The sequence below is a fragment of the Cervus elaphus genome, chromosome 9, assembly GCF_910594005.1.
Source record: "Cervus elaphus chromosome 9, mCerEla1.1, whole genome shotgun sequence".
Classification (NCBI taxonomy): domain Eukaryota; kingdom Metazoa; phylum Chordata; class Mammalia; order Artiodactyla; family Cervidae; genus Cervus; species Cervus elaphus.
In genome coordinates, this window is record NC_057823.1 from 81,614,099 (window position 1) to 81,634,154 (window position 20,056).

The 20,056-nt window shown below is 37.4% G+C and overlaps 1 protein-coding gene across 4 annotated transcripts in view; it reads right to left on the reverse strand.

Annotated features, from left to right (window-relative positions):
- Window positions 1-1,601: 1,601 nt before the first annotated feature.
- SSBP2 (single stranded DNA binding protein 2) overlaps window positions 1,602-20,056 on the reverse strand; it is a 297,868-nt gene continuing 279,413 nt past the window's right edge. For all 4 annotated transcript variants that reach the window (XM_043913530.1, XM_043913528.1, XM_043913531.1 and 1 more), the window contains 4 exons: window positions 19,784-19,862; window positions 17,334-17,362; window positions 11,702-11,800; window positions 1,602-2,202 (listed from right to left, as the gene is read on the reverse strand). In XM_043913530.1, the coding sequence (XP_043769465.1) occupies window positions 2,173-2,202; window positions 11,702-11,800; window positions 17,334-17,362; window positions 19,784-19,862 (237 nt within the window). In that variant the 3' untranslated portion in view covers window positions 1,602-2,172. The remainder of the gene's footprint in view (window positions 2,203-11,701; window positions 11,801-17,333; window positions 17,363-19,783; window positions 19,863-20,056) is intronic.

Sequence of the window (20,056 nt, forward strand, 5' to 3'; positions counted from 1 at the left end):
AATGGGACTCATATTGCCATCCACATCCAATATTACCCCCAAAATGAGAGCAAGTAAAATCATGCTCACGATTCTTTGATAATAAGAAACAATACCTTCTTAGAAGGCAAATAAAAGAAATTCAAGATCAGTAACAATGGAGAAAAGAGTGAACAAAAGTTTTCAAAATTCTAGCATTATAAGGTTAAGCTATCTCAAGACCATCGGTGTTCATACAACTATCACAAAGTGAAAATTAAAATTATCCTTGGAAAATTCACGTATCTGTACAAGGTGTCATCTCCAGGTTACCCGGGCTTGAGTTAAAGACCCTGCGGTCTGAATTTTTCATGAAAGCCTCTCTGCAGCTTGAAAGCTTGACGCTGTTCTCCAGTCTGCAGCCCTAGCCTCTGCACAATGTGTGATTAATGGCAACTAGTTTGATTAGTTTAAATCTGGAACATAAATTTTAATTCAACTTCCTTTTTCCCTTTTAATAGTTCTGCCTAGCACCCCTGTCATGCACAGGCAAAAATCTTTATTTTCAGAAGGAATAAATCCTCGTGGATTTGAGAGAAGTAAGTCATCTAGGATCAATGACTAGTAAATATAATGCCAAAGTGTCACTTTAGAGACCATTTGCCTCCAGAAAGATGGATGCCCCTTACCTGAGATTAAACAATGCTTTTCAAAATCTCTTGAGTTTGGATATATAGTTGTTTACAATTTTAACAGGAAGGATCAGCATCTTAGCTTTCAGAGTCTAAAGTCGGTCTTCACACTTTTCTATTAGAACTTCGGTGTTTATATGTATGATGGAAGACGGGAAGCTCAAAAGATCTGGAAAGGGCCACAGAGCAATGTGTTTTCATAAAGGAAGTGTTTTGTTTAAATTTTCTGATGTTTTCTGAACAGTTATACGAAGTAGATATATATGACTAATGTCAATGACTACAATAATTTCTCTCTAATAAAAGTCCTATATCCTGGGAACACAGCATCTGCTTTGCTGCCAGTGAGCAGGGACACACAGTCAATTCTGCCACTAGTGAGATACTTGGGTAGAGAAGCGGCACTCCAGAACCCCTGGGGTGTGATTAAAATTTTCCTTCTCCCTTGTGCTAAAAGCCTCAATCATTTGAATGTATCTCTTTGCAGTGTCTATGTGAAAATGTTCACAAGAAGTCTGAATAAAAATGAGGCACCATTTCACATTAGTATCTTATTAAAAAACTGAGCTCTAGCATTCCTGGTGACAAGTGACTAATTCAAGCAAATAGTTACTATGTCGGGGCTTTATCATGTTAAAGAGAAAATGTGTTGCTAAAAATATGATGACCCCTGGCACTTTATTGCTATGGTCTAAGCAACTGTGGTTAATTACTGATTTTCTGTATCATCTAAGCCAAATCAAGAATTCCACCTAGAGCAGTTACTGCAGAAATATACTGTGTTAGGCCCCAGCTAAGCTTCTGTTGATTTGAAGTTTTATCCCTACATAAAAAGTACAAAAATACTCACTGAAGGTTACTGAGAAATTGTTTGATTTGACATAAAGATGAAGACACACTTCTTTTCTTAGTACACGTTGTCATTCACAGGATAACTTGCATCACACGCAATTTAATGAAAGCTCTCAAATAAGCGATTTTATTCCTATCCATGATTGCAGACATTTACAAAACCATAACATCTGAGTTCACCTTAAAAAATAACTTATATAAAGCAGTGATATACACAGCACAAAATAGTTCAGGGAGGGGCAGGAGCAACTTTTAATAATTAAAATGTAAACGTGAAAAAAAGGATGGAATAAAAGTCCCTACTCATTTCTACTTAAGATGTCATGTGATAGTATTTTACAATGTCCTGTGGGTCAATGTACGTATGTGCATGTGTCCATATAACATACACACATACGATACATTCTCTTTCCCACACATATACATACACAGATAATCATTTGCAGTTCAGTTGAGGGCAATTCTAATGTGCCGCTCCGTACAGTTGTTCGAATCACGTTTGGACCCGCTTTCTTCACAAAATAGGGGAGAGAGCAGGAAATAAAAAGGTTGGTTTGGTGTGACTGAGATTCCTTTGTTTAACTGTACACTGTGATGAATAATTTTCTTCCGTAGTAGTTCTGTGAAGGGCTGACTCACTGTGGTTTCCATGAGGAGACTTGGTAATGGATCACACACTCATTGTCATGCTAGGGGAGTACTAGGAGAGAAGAATCCATATTTTAACAACAGTTCTACAGGCCACTGACATCCCCCTCGGTAAACAATAGTAACTGCGAATTTTAATGCCTTTTATGAACAAGCTTTTAATACACCATAAAAATTTAGAAAGCAGGAAAAGAGTAAATTATATAGAATTGACCGTCCTGAAGTGTTAAGTTAACTATTTCCCTTTGGAAAGCAACCAGTCCTGTCCTCTCTCTGAGCGTTGGGGGTTGATAAGCCACCTGGTCCCTTAGCTTTTTTTCTTCCAGCCAGATTCAGGTTTTATGGGCCCTTGTAACAACTAGGGCAAAAATCGAGCCCAAGGTGGAATCATATGAAATGAGTATGAGGGACAGGATAGTCTCTGTCTCCTACACGCTTGGTGAAGATGGGAGGTCACTGGCCTCCTGGTGCCTGTTTCGTCACCTGTTAAATCTGCTTCATGACAGTATTAATCTTAAAGGGGTTTTGGGAGGATTGAATATAAACCCCTTAAAACTATATATTTATTGGAAACACAGAAATGTGCTCAGTAAATGCTGGATTAATCATTGAACTTCTAGCTGGCCATAAGAAATCCTCGCTAGAGCACTGAAAAAATATCAGTACTTAAAGAGTCTGACTCATGCTTCAGCATGTAAACTTCCCAGAAACTCCGGCTCCAATCTCAATCCACAAGCATTTCTGCGTGGACGGAGGGGCATTGCTGTCAAGTGCTACTTGCCGGTTTGAGGCTGACCACTGGTAAAGGTGAGGCTTTTAGAAATTTGGAAACATAGTCTTATAAACGATAAATAGAGCAATTATCCTGATAATGACGTCAATATACCCTCATACTTTTTTAAAGCTTTTTATTCTGTATTGGGGTATAGCTGATTAGAATCCCATGGATGGAGGAGCCTGGTGGGCTACAGTCCACGGGGTCGCAGAGTCAGACACGACTGAGCAACTTCACTCACTCATAGCTGATTCACAGTGTTGTGGTAGTTTCAGGGGGACAGTGTGGGGTTCAGCTGTGCACACACATGTATCCATTCTCCCCCAAACGCCCCTCCTCTCCAGGCTGCCGTGTAACAGTGAGGAGAGTTTTCTGTGTTATAACGTAGGTCCTTGTTGGTTATCTACTTTAAATAAGGCCCAGGTATTATTTTTTCTCCAAAACTCCAGATGTGTTTCTAATGAGCAGCCATGTTTAAAAACACCTGGACTATATGACGATCTTTTACTTTTATCTAGTTTGTTTCACTCTTTCTATTGCATATTCAGTGCTCCCATTTCATTTAGTTTGTTTTCCAATTTCTCCATCTCCTTTTTGTTTGTTGTTCTTTCTCAAGCCTTTATCAAGCACAGTAGAAAAGCTTTTGTACACCTATATGTAAATAGTATGTACAATATATATTTTAGAAAACATGAATTTTTACCTAACTAAAAAATTTGACATTTGGATTCCATTTGTGTGACTTAGTATGAATAGATGCTAGATTCCTAATTAAAAAAAAAAAAAGATATGCAACAAGCAACAAAGGTTTACTGTATAGCACAGGGAACTGTAGATGATATTTTGTAATAACTTATAAGGCAAAGTAATCTGAGAAACAATATGTGTATATGTATACCTGAATCGCCTGCTGTGCGCCTGAAAGTCAACTATACTTCAATAAAACACACAGATTAAGAAAAAAATTAAATACAGCAGTGTGTACATGTCCATCCTAAACTCCCCAACTATCCCTTCCTCCATTCTTCAGCCTTGGCAACCGTAAGTTTGTTCTCTAAGTCTGTGAGTCTCTTTCTGTTTTATAAGTAAGTTCATTTGTATCATTTCTTTTTAGATTCCACATATAAGGAATGTCATATGATATTTCTCCTTCTCTGCCTGATTTCATTCAGCATGAAAGTCTCTAGGTCCATCCATGTTGCTGCAAATGGCATGATTTCATTCTTTTTGATGGCTGAGTGATATTCCATTGTATATACGCACCACATCTTCTGTCCATTCCTCTGTCGATGAACATTTAGGTTGCTAAATGTCTGGGCTACTGTAAACAGTGCTTCAATGTGCCCTCACACTCCTGAGGAACAGACTGTGATGGAAGAGTTCTACAGTGGCACCGCCCAACACAACTTACCTCAGTGGCGGCCACGTTCCACAATCTGTGGTTCCAGCATGAAAGCCACTAGCCACATGGGGCAACCTGAGCCCATGAAACGTGGCTAGGAACTGAAATTTTAACATGACTCAACTTGAACTTATTTAAAGCCGCTGGTGGCCACTGTCTTAGACAACACATTCTAGATCATCTGCCATGGGAGAAGCATCTGCTACAAATGGAATGGTCTCTGGATGAAGGGGGTTTCCAGATTAGATGTAAATATGAGCTCTTAAGTACTTTATAAGTTTTATAAAAAACTGAGGACCAGGGCCTTTTCAGACTGTTCGTGGGGTTCTTTTTTTTTTTTTATCGTGGGGTTCTCAAGGCAAAAATACTGAATCGGTTTGCCATTCCCTTCTCCAGTACGTCAAGGAGTACATCAAGGCTGTATATTGTCACCCTGCTTATTTAACTTATATGCAGAATACATCGTGAGAAATGCTGGGCTGGATGAAGCACAAGCTGGAATCAAGATTGCTGGGAGAAATATCAATATCCTCAGATATGCAGATGACACCACCCTTATGGCAGAAAGTGAAGAAGAACTAAAGAGCCTCTTGATGAAAGTGAAAGAGGAGAGTGAAAAAGTTGGCTTAAAACTCAACATTCAGAAAACTAAGATCATAGCATCCTGTCCCATCACTTCATGGCAAGAAGATGGGGAAACAATGCGAACAGTGATAGACTGACTTTATTGTTTTGGGCTCCAAAATCACTGCAGATGGTGACTGCAGCCATGATATTAAAAGACGCTTACTCCTTGGAAGAAGCTTTTCATTTTATCTGCCTCTTTCCATGGGCACAATCATTAGTACCACATTAAAAGGAATTCCCTTTTGCCCTGGTCCTCAGTTCAGTTCAGTCGCTCAGTCGTGTCCAACTTTTTGCAACCCGTGAACTGCAGCACGCCAGGCTGCTTTGTCCATCACCAACTCCTGGAGCTTAAACTGAACAAACCTAGACAGCATATTAAAAAGCAGAGACATTACTTTGCCAACAAAGGTCCATCTAGTCAAAGCTATGGTTTTCCCAGTAGTCATGTATGGATGTGAGAGTTGGACTATAAAAGCTGAGTGCCTATAAAAGAATTGGACTATAAAAGAATTGATGCTTTTGAACTGTGGTGTTGGAGAAGACTCTTGAGAGTCCCTTGGGCTGCAAGGAGATCCAACCAGTCCATCCTAAAGGAAATCAGTCCTGACTATTCATTGGAAGGACTGATGCTGAAGCTGAAGCTCCAATACTTTGGCTACCTGATGTGAAGAACTGACTCATTTGAAAAGACCCTGATGCTGGGCAAGATTGAAGGCAGGAGGAGAAGGGGATGACGTAAGATGGTTGGATGGCATCACCAACTTGATGGACATGAGTTTGGGTAAACTCCAGGAGTTGGTGATAGACAGGGAGGCCTGGCGTGCTGCACTTCACAGGTCACAAAGAGTCAGACACGACTGAGCTACTGAACTGAACTGAGGACCAAGGCAATAAGGGAATTCCTTTTAATGTGGTACTAATGATTGTGCCTCATGGAAAGAGGCAGATAAAGTGAGAGGGTTTGGTCCATTCTGCAAGGGCTTAAGCAGGAACAATGATGATCCTCAGAAGGAGGGCATGAACCTTCTGAAAAGGGAGCAGAGAGACTAGATCATGTGAACTCCAGATGACCTAAGGCAGTGTAGGAATCAGAAATGAGGTATAAGGTGTGGACTAGATATGGATGGATTTGTTAATATGGAGAAAGCAGGATTTCCCAGGGAAGAGTGCAGGGTGACAGTGGTTCAGCTGGCAGAAGTCTGGACTGGAAGTCATCAGAGTTTGATCTATGGCTTAAACCCAAAACCCCATGTTGATCTTGAGTTAAAGTAGATGACTAGGCCTGAAAATGGGTCACCAGAGCCTAAGAGGAGGATTGTTAATCTTTTAAACACAGGTCCAATCAAGAAAAAATCTACTTGTTAATCATTTAATAGCCTCAAATTTCCATTCAGTCTGCAAAAGCTAAATTAGACATGTTACTCACTTTCCATGTTGGAGTACAGTGAGTAGGTTGATGAAAGCAGAGACTGCCAGAAAAGACAAAGGGGATTCAATTTGATAGAAAATGTCTTCCCTTTTAAGCTTGACAGTGGCAGCAAAAAGCAAAGCTAAATAAAACCCCAAACCCCAAACAGTCATAGACAAGGATCTGTGAAGTGGAGCCCACCCTGACCCTGTGCTGGGAGGGGATCTACCCCCAACTCATCAGGAGAAACCGTGCACATCTCCACGACAAGGCATGACAGCATGCTGCCACAAACTATGCACAGGCTTTGACAATTAGACTTTGGTATTTGACATTTAGGAGCAAGACTAAACAAGAAGATAAATGGATACCAATGTTTTACTAAAAGTAGAAAACACTAGAATATGGCAAAATGGGCATAGGAAATCTGTTGTTGTTCAGTCACTAAATTGTGTCCGACTCTTCATGACCCCCATGGACTGTAGCCCGCCAGGGTCCTCTGTCCATGGATTTCCCAGGCAGGAATATTGGAGTGGGTTGCCATTTCCTTTTCCAGGGATCTTCCCAGATCAGGGATGCTTTCTATGGCTACTGTTATTTATAGTAAGAATCGGTGAGTCGATCATACTGCACACAGAACCGTCTGTGATGATGGATATGTTCTATTCTGTGCTGTCCGGCATAGCAGCCATTAGCCACACATGGCCACTAAGCCCTTAAGATGCAGCTAGTCTAATTTAGGACCTGAAAATTTAACTGGATTTAATTTTAAACAACACAGCGAGATCATCAATCATTATTTTAAAGACAAAGACTTTAATGGGTATATTGTGCCAATCTAAAAACAGTAAAAGCCTTTAAAGCTTTTCTGAAAGGACTTCAAAGGGTATGTTGGAAAAATTTTCTGGGTAAGTCATAATTAATTCTAGAGACCATCTCATTTAATGCACATCCTGAATAATCGGATTTTAAAAATCCCTGAATCCTTTTTTCCTAAGGATTATTCCAGTTCATTCATATGTCAAGTAACATTAGGTAATATTGTGAAGAATACATTACAGTATTCATTCTAATTATACACTGTTAAAAGTATGCAGATATGCAAACAAATATATGTGCACATTCCCTGCTACCAAGCATGCTTATTGGTTGTTCCTATTTCTTAACACTGGCAATTGTTAAGGTTTTAAACCTGTAGTATTTCAAATGTCTTAAGCAAATCTTACAGTAAAATGAGAATCTGTTACAGATTCATTGGGAAGTTAGAGAGTTAGGTTTATTCAGGGAGGAAACTGAGTGGAAAAATAGGGTACACCAAGAAAGTCAGGGCCAGATTTAGTCAGAAAGGATGGAAGCAGCATCTCTAGGCAACCAAACTCAGAAAAATTAGCAAGCATCTAATAAAATTTAAAATTTGAAAGTACAAGTAACTGTAAGATGAAGCTCTGAGTATATTTGGAATAGTAAAATAGACTGTGTGTAACTGTCTATATAAATGATGGGCTATTTGCACTGCTAAGGCTATAAACCACTTATCTGTTGTTGCTTTTATTGAAACTGCTTCAACTAAGTGAGATTGAGGGAAATCACAAAATTTCTAGGAAAACTCACAGAATGTGCAAGCAAAAAGGAATTTTGCTACTGATTGCTATTCAAGCAGATGAGAAATAGCTTGCATTTTTTTTTTCCAGAAGTAAAGAAAGAGTAGGTGTTAAATGGGATGTCGTACTTAGAGACATGAAATATTCACGGTGTACTGTCCCGAGACCACACGGCAACGTTTCTGTCGTACCACTGCATCAATATGCCATGACATATTCTAGTGTTTATGCGGGAGGCTGTGATATCAGGTTCTCCTTCGTCAGGTGAGAACAGTTCTGGCCTTACAAAACTATTGATGGCATCAGTGTTTGGTTTAGCATGTAAAGCATGAACTAGAGAATTTATTATACCCACTTCATGTACCATGGACTTCATCAGAAATATCCATTAAATTTACAACCAATGTGTGGGCATTTCTGTTCATACACTTTAAGAACACTTCAGATCTTATGTTTATTTCTAAGCATCTAGATATTTTCTTTTCTAAATAAGAGATAATATTACAGGTACCTGAGCTGAACTAAAATGAAATAAATCTAGTGTGTATGTGGCTATGTAAAAAAAAAATACATGGGGGCACATGTGATTTCTTTGCAATAGCAGAAAATGACAAAAGGCAGTAAGGGTAATAAGAAATTATCTACTGCCTTGTTGATAATTCCTATTTGGCAACATGATTTTAACAGCATGTTTGCTCAGCTGATTATAGTTCAATGCTATGGCAAAGTATGATGCCAAATTAATTCAAGAAATAAGACTGCTTTCTCCTGAGAGGCATGAAGCACTATTTTGAACTAAACCTTTTTGTATTGTTTTCAAAACCAAACATTTTCTAGAGTTTGAACACTAGGGGGCATCTTTGTTTTTTGAAATAAAGGCTTGTTTATGATTTCCCCCGCCCCAAACAGTCTGAATAGTGGCTCTATTTTTTTGGTTCACATTTTTCTACATAAAGTGTGTTGGCACTGCAAGCTTTCTGCCTTTGGGTGGACATTTCCGTCTGTATATGGATTACATTAAGCAGCATGTGTGAAATAACTGGGACAGTGTCTGTAACAATCAGTTAATAGATGTTTGCTTCCTTCCCAGGCTGCTTCTGTGGTTAAACTTCAAAATAAAGACTGACAAACCCTCAAAAGGCATACTGCTCAAAAATTTTGGCTTTACAGACTTTATGTGCATTAAACACTAGAGTCTGATTTGCATGTTTAGTCATGGGAAATGTTTTCTTCTTGAATTCATTAAGTAGTTCTGCTTTTCCTTGATGATATACTTAGCAGAGATACCTAGCCTATTTACGGCTTAAGGCCTTACTATATGTCAGCAACGAATTTCTTTTGTCTTCCTCCTCTCTGCTCTATTTCTTGATCTTTTAAAGTGCAAACAAAAATGTAACAGAGGAATCCATAACACGGGCATCATTCATAGTGGAGACCCCTCGGGGTGGGGACGGGGGACAGCTGGTGGCCAGCGTGGACCTGCTTCCAGGGCCGCGCTACACTCGAGGCAGCGGCCAGGTTCTCCACCCCCATCCGAGTGTTTCTCTTTGGGGGACTTTTCCAGTGGGGACAGGAGAGAGGGGAGGGGAGACAGGCTGGAACTTTTTTTTTGGTAACTGCACAGCAGCCTGGCATTTTACCTGCTTCCTGGCTTCAAGGGTAGAGAGACCGGGCCAGGGGCCAGGGAGGGGGCAGCCCCGCGCCAGCAGCTGTCCGCGCTGGGCACACAGTCCCAAGGGGCGCTGCTGCCTGCTGGGGGCCTGGTCCACTTGGGGCCGGAGGGCGAGGCTGGTGTTGACACAAAGTAGTTTTTCAACTCCCCTTCTATCTGGTTTTCTGATCATCACAAAAAGCTCTCTGATGCCCACTATGAAGCTGGCCCCTCCCCAACGAACAAGCAGTCACCAACAAGGCATCTGGGAAGGAAGAGTGGGTTGAGTTCCTCTCGTCCTTGCCCCTGAAGTCAAAGTCACATGGGATCTCTTTAAAGAAGTTTTCTTGTCCAATACAAAGCTAATAAATTTCCTCAGTGCTCTTTAAACACATGGTTTCTACTACAGTACTTATTAATCTGACACGTGGTTTAATTAGTGTGTAAACACATTTTCCCCGTCAGATTGCATTCTTTGAGGTTAGGGATGTGTTATGTTTATTTCAGAATACTTTGTCCTTAACCTAGTGCTCTGCATACTGCAGGCTCAACACGTCTAATTGAACTGAATTAATTATCATATACCTCACTGAATTATAAAATTTTGTTACTGGAAGAATTAACATAAAATGAAATTAATGTCTCTAATTAGATAAAGAGAACAGTAAGTAATTAATTTGTCAATAGTCTTCAAGCAAACTAGTGAAAGAACCAGGACCTAAAAAAACAAAATCCTGTAACCCTAAGCATTATGATAAACTATATAGTTTCTCACAATTTTCTGTTTCCTCATCACTGATGGGCTAATTTTTTGATTTTTTAAAATATAAATTTTTATGTATAACTTTCTTGTCCCCACTCATCATATATAGCATGTAAATAAAAGTCAAACTAAAAATCAGTGTAACTTTATGTCTAGTTTTAACAGAAGTCAAGTCTAAAAGTACAGGAAATCCTGTCACAGGTAGAGGTGCTAGAGCAATACCAAGAAGTAAAGGAATCCAGGGAACACTCAATCTTGGGTTCCATTCCGGGTAAAATTTAGGCATGCTACCAGCTATTGCTTCCAATTCTGATCTCTGGTAAAGATTGAATTAGGGCAAAATGAAGGTAAAATCAGAAGGGTTTCTTTTCTGATTCTGCTTATAGTTTGGTAGACCCTCCATAACTTTACTAATGGCAGCACGTGTATTGGAGGCACTGCTTCTGAGAACATGAGACGAGCCTGGGTTCTGAAGTTCTTCACTCCAGTTCAGGCATTCCTAGCAGACAACGTGGGTCAGCATCACTGCTGAAGCTTTCTCACCTGAAAGTATGCTGGGCCCCACTCCTGGAAATCCTGAGTCACTGGGTCTAGGGAGGGTTCTGGGAAATTGTATTTTTAACAATTCTATAGGCATTTCTAGTGTGAAAAAACAGTTAATTAACTATTATATAGTGTAATCATTCCTTGAGAAAGATACCATGTCCTTTGGTTTCTTCAGGGTCTAGCTATTGCTTGGGCGAGTGCTCAGTAACTGTTAAATGGAGAAATGAATTTTATTGCTTCTCTGCTACTGTCTACTTTTATGCAGACACGAAATGCTGCCTTTGTTTAAAACTATAGTCACACAAAAAATGATGTGAGCATCTAGTTCAGGTTAAATGTAAACAACACGTTAACATACCAGGCAGGAAAGTCTAGAGTATGAAGTAAAGGCAGCATCTTAAGAGACAAGTTTCAGAGCCTCAAAGGACAGCACTGAGAACAGACTTGGTTTTGCAGTGATCCAAGACATTTCAGTAATGTGAAGACTCATGAAAATGATCAAATATGCAACCTGTTTCTAGTACATTCCTTTATAATGTATGTTTTCTGTAGAAAAATTGTTATTAAAATTTTCATTTTTGTAGCTATGTACAAAGAATCAGAGTTGAAAGTGCATTTTTTAAAATGTTTACAAAGAAATTCCATATAATTTTCTAACTCTTAAAAGATCAACCTATTGAACTCTAAATAGTCATAATAATGGCTTTATGCACTTATTCTAAGGAAGAGCTTCAGAAATAATATCTGGATATAATAATGTAGTCAAGGGAATACTTACACTCTCACTCTGAAAAGGATTTAAGAAATTTCCCCCCATTTCGCCATCATCCCTTGGAGTGCCCGGTTGATTACTCAGGCTCATATTATTGGGAGAATTCTGTTAAAAAAATTTAGAAAACAAAGCATTTTTAAGATTTTAATTTCCCTTTTACACTGTACTGTTTCAAACATGGAATCTATAGCATCATCTCTAAGGGCAAAGTAGATATAATTCCTACGTCGGACTTCTACCAGGTATTCCAGTTCATTCTTAGTACCTTGACAAATACTATATATTTTCCCAAATGAAAATTAAAAAACAAACTCCAAATAACTCACCATAACTCTTCATCTTAATCTCAGAATCAATATTTATTCAAAATCTCACCTTCAGTTTACGGAGTTCCTAGGACTCTGGAGAGTTTAAGAAACATTCCCAGGAGGACCATGATGAACAGAGTGGGCTACCCACTGATTGGACAGGATGGAACAATGCCTTCCCTGGGTGATTTTACTAACCAGACTCGAAAGGTCACTATTTTCATAAACAATTTCCCTTTAATTCTACATGCATTTTACATAAGTAACACGATTTTAGCTATTATTTTTATATGAACCATAAGGGAAAAAGGAAAATAGTTAACGATAGTTAAGAACAAGAGGAATAAATACCCTAGAACTTGAGAATTCAGTATGTATTTGCAGAGAGAAGGGAGGCTCCTGTGTGGAGGGATCTAGAATCCTTTCCAACCATTTGTTTGAGGAGACGTATTCAAAACTCTTAAGGTAAAATGGTTGATAGGCGCTATCTAGTCAAATACTAAGTTAGCAGTATATTGCTTTATGCTCCATTTACATCTTCTAGTCCAATCATTACTGTGTGATTTTAGCCACGTGAGGTCATCTGACACGCCCTCTCGGTGGGGAATGCAGAGCGGCAGCGGCACACAGCGCATGCGCACACCGGGCTGCGCGTGTCACTGAGGCACTCTTGGAAAAATAGGCCGCAAGGGTGAAAACTCGTTATTTCAAACGGAAGCCAGGTTTTGGAGTCTTTTCCTGAGTCACTGCCATTTATATTCTGTTTCTGAATACGTTTTTAGATTTTTTTTTTTAAGAAAATTTCTGAGGATTCTGACTTAAGTTATGTCATAAAGATGAGACTTTCATGAATGAGTTATTCCCAGAAGAATATATGCTTTTAAAAAATACAGTTAAAGTGTAAAGCAGAAACAGGTAGACGAGCTGGTGGAAATACAGCTCGTGTCTTGGCATGCTCTGCACCTCAGAGGGAGGATCTGGGCACACGGATTCTCTGAAGTCCATAGGCGCACCGTTTGCTAGTGAACCCCACGGGCCCAGGAACCACTGCCTAATGGCATAAAGAGGGTTTTTTTTTTTTTTTTTTTGACAACTGTTTTTCCTATGAAAATGTTAGTTTCCTAAGTATAAAATAACTGGACTTTGAAATGTACAGGGATAACTTGATTTCCTGGAAAAAAAAAATAAGTAAAATTGCAGTGCAACTACTTAAGCTATAACTCACTAAAATAAATTATTAATCAACTGTTTTAAAATAAGGAGTAATAATATTGACTTAGTTCAAAATAGGGCAAATTTATTTTAAAAAAATATTTTAAGATTTACACCAAGTCTAGCAGTCTTTTTGGTCCAGACAGATTTGTCATTTCATGGACAAACTGTAATTGTGGAGTAAAAAATAATCTGCCGCACCTCTATAGGGGTATTTGAGGATGTATTTGGAAGCTGTACACTTGGACATATTCAAAAAAACAGATGAAACAAGCCCTCTCCATCTTAGTGTGATATTCGGACCCCTGGCCAGAAGCATGCAAGATACCCTGAGAGGGGCAGCACATCTCAGACTAAGCTGGGTGCTCCCAGACTCTGCTGCACTTCTGCCATGTATCACTCCTTCAAAAAAGTTTTCATGTTATATTTAAACATTTTTAAAAATTGGAGTATAGTTGATTTATAATGTTGTGTTTCAGGTGTATAGCCAGGTGAGTAAGTTATACAAATACATACACCCATCCTTTTTTTTTTTTTTTAAGATTCTCTTCTCATAAGGGCATTACACTGTGCTGAGCATAGTAGGTCCATATTTGTTTTATATAAAGTACTGTGTATACATCAATCCCAATCTCTCAATTTATCCCTCCCCCCCTTACCCCCTGGGGAACCATAAGCTTCTTCTCTACATCTGTAACTCTATTTCTGTTTTGTAGACAAGTTCATTTGTACCTATTTTTAGATTCTACATATAAGTGATAACATTTCTTGATTTATAACTCTGAAAGTTTGGCTACATTCATATTGATTCCTGATTCAAAGTGTCAGTTTAAAAAAAATATTTAAAGTTTAAAAGTAACAGTACATTAATATTTAAATACTTTTTAAAACACTTCATGGTGTAGTTTTCCATGCAGTCTTTTCATAGCATGGTGACTCAGTGTTAAGCTGTTTTATGAGGCAGTGGTGTATGTAAGAACATTGAGAGGAAAGTTAAAAGGACACATCCTTATACATAACTGAACTACATATCAGATCTCTGAAACTTGTTCCTATCTAGGTCACTGGGTACATTTGAAAACTGTAAAATGATATAGGGCATTAAAAAAAAAAATCTGAGGTAATTTCTGTAAAATGTTGTGAAAACAACAGAAGTTGCTGAATGGGGAGTCTTAAGGAAACCATCAACAGTGCTTTTGATGGTCCCTGGATGACATGATGAGGATATAGGGAAAGACACACTCAGGACTGGCATTGTAGGTTACGGCGGTGGGTGCCAATGAACGGTGTACACGTTGCATGTAACTGCAGCTCTGGTTTTGTGTAGTATCTCCAGTAGATTTCATCCACAAGACAAGACTATAGTGCGCAAAAGTGGTTATGTTGGCCAAACAACTTCTTAAAATAGGAAATTTTAAAAATGTAACACTGATGCTTGACAACCTAGAGGGATCCAATAGGGAGGAAAGTAGGAGGGAGGTTTAAGAGGGAGGGGACATGTGTATGCCTGTGGCTGACTCAAGTTGATGTATGGCAGAAATCATCACTGTATTGTAAAGTAATTGTCCTCTAGTTAAAAATAAAAATAATAAAAAAATACAGGTTTAATTGGAGAGTTAGGAAGAGGTAACTGGAGGCTCAAGAAGGATTGTGAACAAAAATAAGCAGTAGTGTTTATTAAAAAATAAGATCATCTTCCGATTCACAAAGAATGACTAGAAAAAGAATAGGAGGAAAAGGAAAGAGTCCAGGAAATAAGAGAAAAGAGAGGAGAGTTTCTTGAGATAGCTGGACATGCGTTGGAAAGGAGGAAGATAGGGAAAATGAAGTTAGTGACGCCTTGTGTGAAAGGTGTGAAAGACTGAAAAAGTAAGCAGTGAGTGGAAGGAAGTAGGGAAGAAAAAATTGGGAGGGGAGTCTACGGTATGTTTGATGCTGCTGATTAGAGATAAAGTGACCATGAGTGTAGTGGAGATGGGACAGACAATCGTGGTGTCATCACCCAGACAGCCTGGTTAGAGCCCGCAACCTGGGATGAGCAGTGGGGCAGGGCAGAAATGCGAGGCTGAGGAGTCCATCTGAAGATGGATGCAACTAGTCATTTCTAGTACATTGTTGAGTAGCAAGTTTATTACTTGGGCATAGTTCTCAGGTCAACTGAAATGTATTTGAACTTCCCTTTGTAGAAGTTTTTCCTTATTGTATTTGTTTGGTCTCCTTAGTTATACTAAGCTTTTGGGGGGCAGAGATTATATCTTGTTTAACTTTGGATTTTTATAGTCCAGATTAATGCCTTGGCACATTCATGTTTACTGAATGAAGGAATTCCTGCCTAAGTATATAAACCATTGAGGGTGAAGATTATGTTTGTATTTAAAGAAGTCTTTTTTATTTTCCCACAGTGCACAAGGCAGTACTCAGTACACAAAAGTACACAATGGGTGGCCAATTAATGCTTCAAGAATAAACAGTACCTCATTAGGCAAGACAATGTTACTAGCAGTGGACACAGTGTGATGGAAAAACTTGTTTCTGGGAATAGGAATGGAAAAATAAGCATAGATGGCATAGCAACAGATCTTATGTGAAGGTCTTATGTGAAGGTATATTAGAAGATGGGATTTCATTTGTCACTACGGCCCTTAACATTTTTTTAAAGTGCTTTATAATTACAAAGTACTTCCCCATGCAAAATTTTGTTTACATCTATGTAGTGTACAAGGTTATGTTAGTGGAAACTTTAGGAAGATGGCCTTAAGCAAACTGGATGTTCCCGGCTTTGTGTAAAATAAATTATCTTTGGATATCAGAATATGCTTCTCAAATTTAACTTCAGACATTTTACTGTGACCACAGAGCACAATTCAGCCAACATCAATTGTCAGATACCTAAGATAGCCAATATAATCATGGTCATCTGGTTTGTAAAGGTGCTTCCGAGAAAGAAGTCTCTAACGGAATTATACAATGAATCTTATTTTGAAAACAAGATTTTTGAAGGCTTACCTAATATAATTTCTCACAGAGGTAAGATAGTGCCCACTGTATATATTTATCTATTTTTAGAAAAGAAAAAGAGCTTCCCAGTGGTTCCTAAACACAGACATCCAAACTGCATGTCAAACTTCTCCGGCCAAGCACCCAAGCGATGCAGATAGAATGTCAGGATGCCAATTAAACTTTCTCTCTCTCTCTTTCAGTTTGAAGTCTTAATTTGGAAATATCCATAGCTCAACTTCATTTTACTTTTCTTGGCATCAGGAATTTTACTTTATTATGCATGAATATAAATTCAAAGTGGAGTTAAAAATGAAGGCATCCTTTAATGAATTTCTGTATTTATTGGTATAAAGCAGACTTCTGAGAGAGTAACTCTAGTGGTAGTTAATAATTAGTTCTTATCAGCCATTCTAAATATATATTTGACCCACAGAGAACTATTTTAAAATTCACCATGACCTAAAAACTATTTAGGTATTCTTCTTCAAAAAATATAAGGCATTTTAGCAAAGGATTAATTTTAGATCCCCAGATGATTGACAGAGGAAAAACATGGACATGTGCTATTAGAAGGGTAACTTTCCTACTTCTGTTAAGATAACTTCCCTCTAATTACTTTCTTACCCTATTTTATGGAACTATAATAATGATTAAGGACATCAGCATTGCCTGATAAGGGTCTGAATGACAAATGAGATGTATAAATGTAATACTCAATGCATATAATAATCACTTTTTCAAATTTACCTCTTTTCATATTGCTCTAGACTCCTTTACATGTTCAAGATTATCCAAACGATGTCAGTTTGCTTTACAAATGTGCAACATCATAATGTGATTAAACTGATTGTTATTTACTGGGTATCATTTAATCATGTATATCACATCCTGTAAATGAATCTTAACATGTTTTGAAGGCTTCTTAAAAGACTCATTTTACCCTTTCCCACAGATTATGCGCATTAATATTTTAAACTTCTACTTAATTGTATCTCACCTTCTACTTTCAAGCTCTTGTTCAAGAACAAAATTCATAATGTTACTCTCATAATCTTAATAAGAGTTCCATGTGGATATAAAATACATATTAAAAAAAAATCAGAATATATAATACTCACCTTGGAAATACTGTCCATATCTCCTGAGCCTAAAACAAAATATGGAAAAAAAGCCTTTATTAGGTAAATATTCTATTTATAAATTAAATATCCCTTTAATATAAACAAATGCAATAATAAACTACACTGTATGTATTTTCCAATGCATGTCTCCTGGATTTTTGAATCTCAAAGAATTACTTTTCTCTTATACTATGTGGTGAATAAGTATCACCTGATGGCAAATTCAAAGAAAAATTGTACCTCTACTTCCCAATTATCTACTTTTTTTGTTAATGGTAGAGTAAAAATAACTATTGCGACCATAAATCCCTGAAAGCGAAATATCAGATGTACATATCCTACTCAACTCAAAATTTTAACATGTGTATACTAATAAACATATGTGTATATATGTTTATAGATATGTAACTAGATAGCAAGAGAGAGATCTCTTTTCTGAAATGATGCTTCTATAAATCTGATAAAATGTAGAATGGGCACTTGCAACATGACCTGACAATATTCTGAACCACATTTCACTATAATAACCCAAATTGAAGTATTTTTACTATTAAAATTTTGGCAGCAATCAATATGCACAGCAATCTATCAAAAGTTAAAATGTCTTCAAAATATAATGCTGTAGTTTTACTTTAATTCTTACAAATGGACCATCAATACTAATTTATTTTCTTACCTAAGAAATGGAATCACAACTTAGGTAACAAAAATAATCAAATCCTTGCCACAATTTTAGCTTTATTTTCAACTATTTACATAATTATCCTGGCATAAAAATAATATATTTTAATAGCACAGCATTCAATAGACAGTCATAAACTAAGAGCTTATTAACATGATTAAGTTATAAACAAGCATAATCTGTTAAATACTAAATGTATATATAATTATGTAAAATATATAGTAATATTCACGATAGATAACAAGTAAATGTGAAACTATTCTGAAAATTCTATTTCACTGAGTAACATAACTGAGAATCTTCTATGACCAAATGCTATCTTTTTATGAATGATATTACAATTGAAAGACTGGAAAGTAAATTATTTTGCAATAAATTAGAAGGTAAAATTCTAGAATGGTGTTGTCTAGTAGAATTTTGTGTGATGCTGAAAATGTTTCTTTGCACTGTCTGTTATGATAGCCATCACCAAATGTGACTATATGCACTTGATATGTAGCAGTGCAATGGAGGAACTGAATTTTATATTTAATTTAAAATCAGTCACACATGACTAGTAAATACCATAATGGGACTGTACAAATTAATATTTTGAAATCTAGAAAAATAAGCATATATCCTTAAAAGTAAAAAAGTATATCAAAGTGTAATTTCTTGATTACTGAAGTTACATAGCTTTTCAGAATATAAGAGGATGGTATTTCCTGACCTAGGGTGAAAGTGAAAGTTGCTCAGTCATGTCTGACTCTTTGCAACCCCATGGACTGTATGTGATTCTCCAGGGCAGAATACTGGAGTAGGTAGCCTTTCCCTTCTCCAGGGGATCTTCCCAACGCAGGGATCAAACCCAGGTCTCCCACATTGCAGGCGGATTCTTTACCAGCTGAGCCTCAAGGGGACCTAGGATGGGGTTGTGAAATCTGTGCATAACCTGAGTTTACTCATGGGCAGTAACTCCAACTTAAGTAAAAGATGGTTCATAAAGGAAAAAAAATTAGGACAAACCTCTAATCCCACTGTCAACTTTTAAAATAGTTTATGATATATGATGATGATAAACATACAGATATAAAATAAACACTTTTTCTTTATTTTTGCATTTGGCCTACCTACATATACTGTGTGCTGTGTGACCACATCAATATTTTACCACTTGTTTCTGTTTCTAACTGGTGTGAACTTTTTGTTCACCTTGCAGGTAGCTCACTTCATTTGCTAAGAAAACATCATTTATGAAGCATGTTTTCAACCATTATTTGCACTACTTGAAATCAGCTTTATTATGAACACAGACAGTATGGGCAGTGTTTTTTCTTAAGAGAATCAGTTTATCCACAATATGATAACCAGTTTTACTTTTTTAAAAAAGACAAACATTAAAAAGGAGAAACAAAATCAAGAAATTCTTGCAGAGAACCGAAGTTCCTCTGAGACTATTTCTATAGACCTTGGGAGATACAAAAGGCCCATTGGGGGGATTTCACAGTCCTCCAGATGCCCAAAGCTGCAGCGTCTCTTTTTTTCAGATTTTGATAGGTTAAAGGAATATGAGCTCGGATAGAACAATTCTCACACATCTGAGTTTTCAAATGTTCTCCAGCTATCATAGCAAATATCCTATGGATTAAACTATCAGTTGTAGGTAAAAGCTGAAGCATTTCAAAATGAGCTCCTATACACAGAAGAACTTTGTAAATCATGATATTATGTCGAATTAAGGTTTTGTTTTGAATTCATTTCTGAACATCAAATTTAATATCCTTACCTAAAGAGCCATTCATGTGATGTGACTCCATTCCTCCTAATCCACCCATAGGACCATCTGACCCAGGGCCCATTGGAAACTATTTAAAAAAAGGAAAAAATGACTGTGATCATATTGAAAACAGGTGTTTATCTCAATGTCACAATATTTATCTTCAACACTGTAAGATACTCCTACAACTTATTTTCATTTACAAGTTATAGAGATTATTTTCCTAGATTTTTTCCCCAGCTTTCTAGAATCTCTATCTGGACTGCTATTTTCCTTATTTCT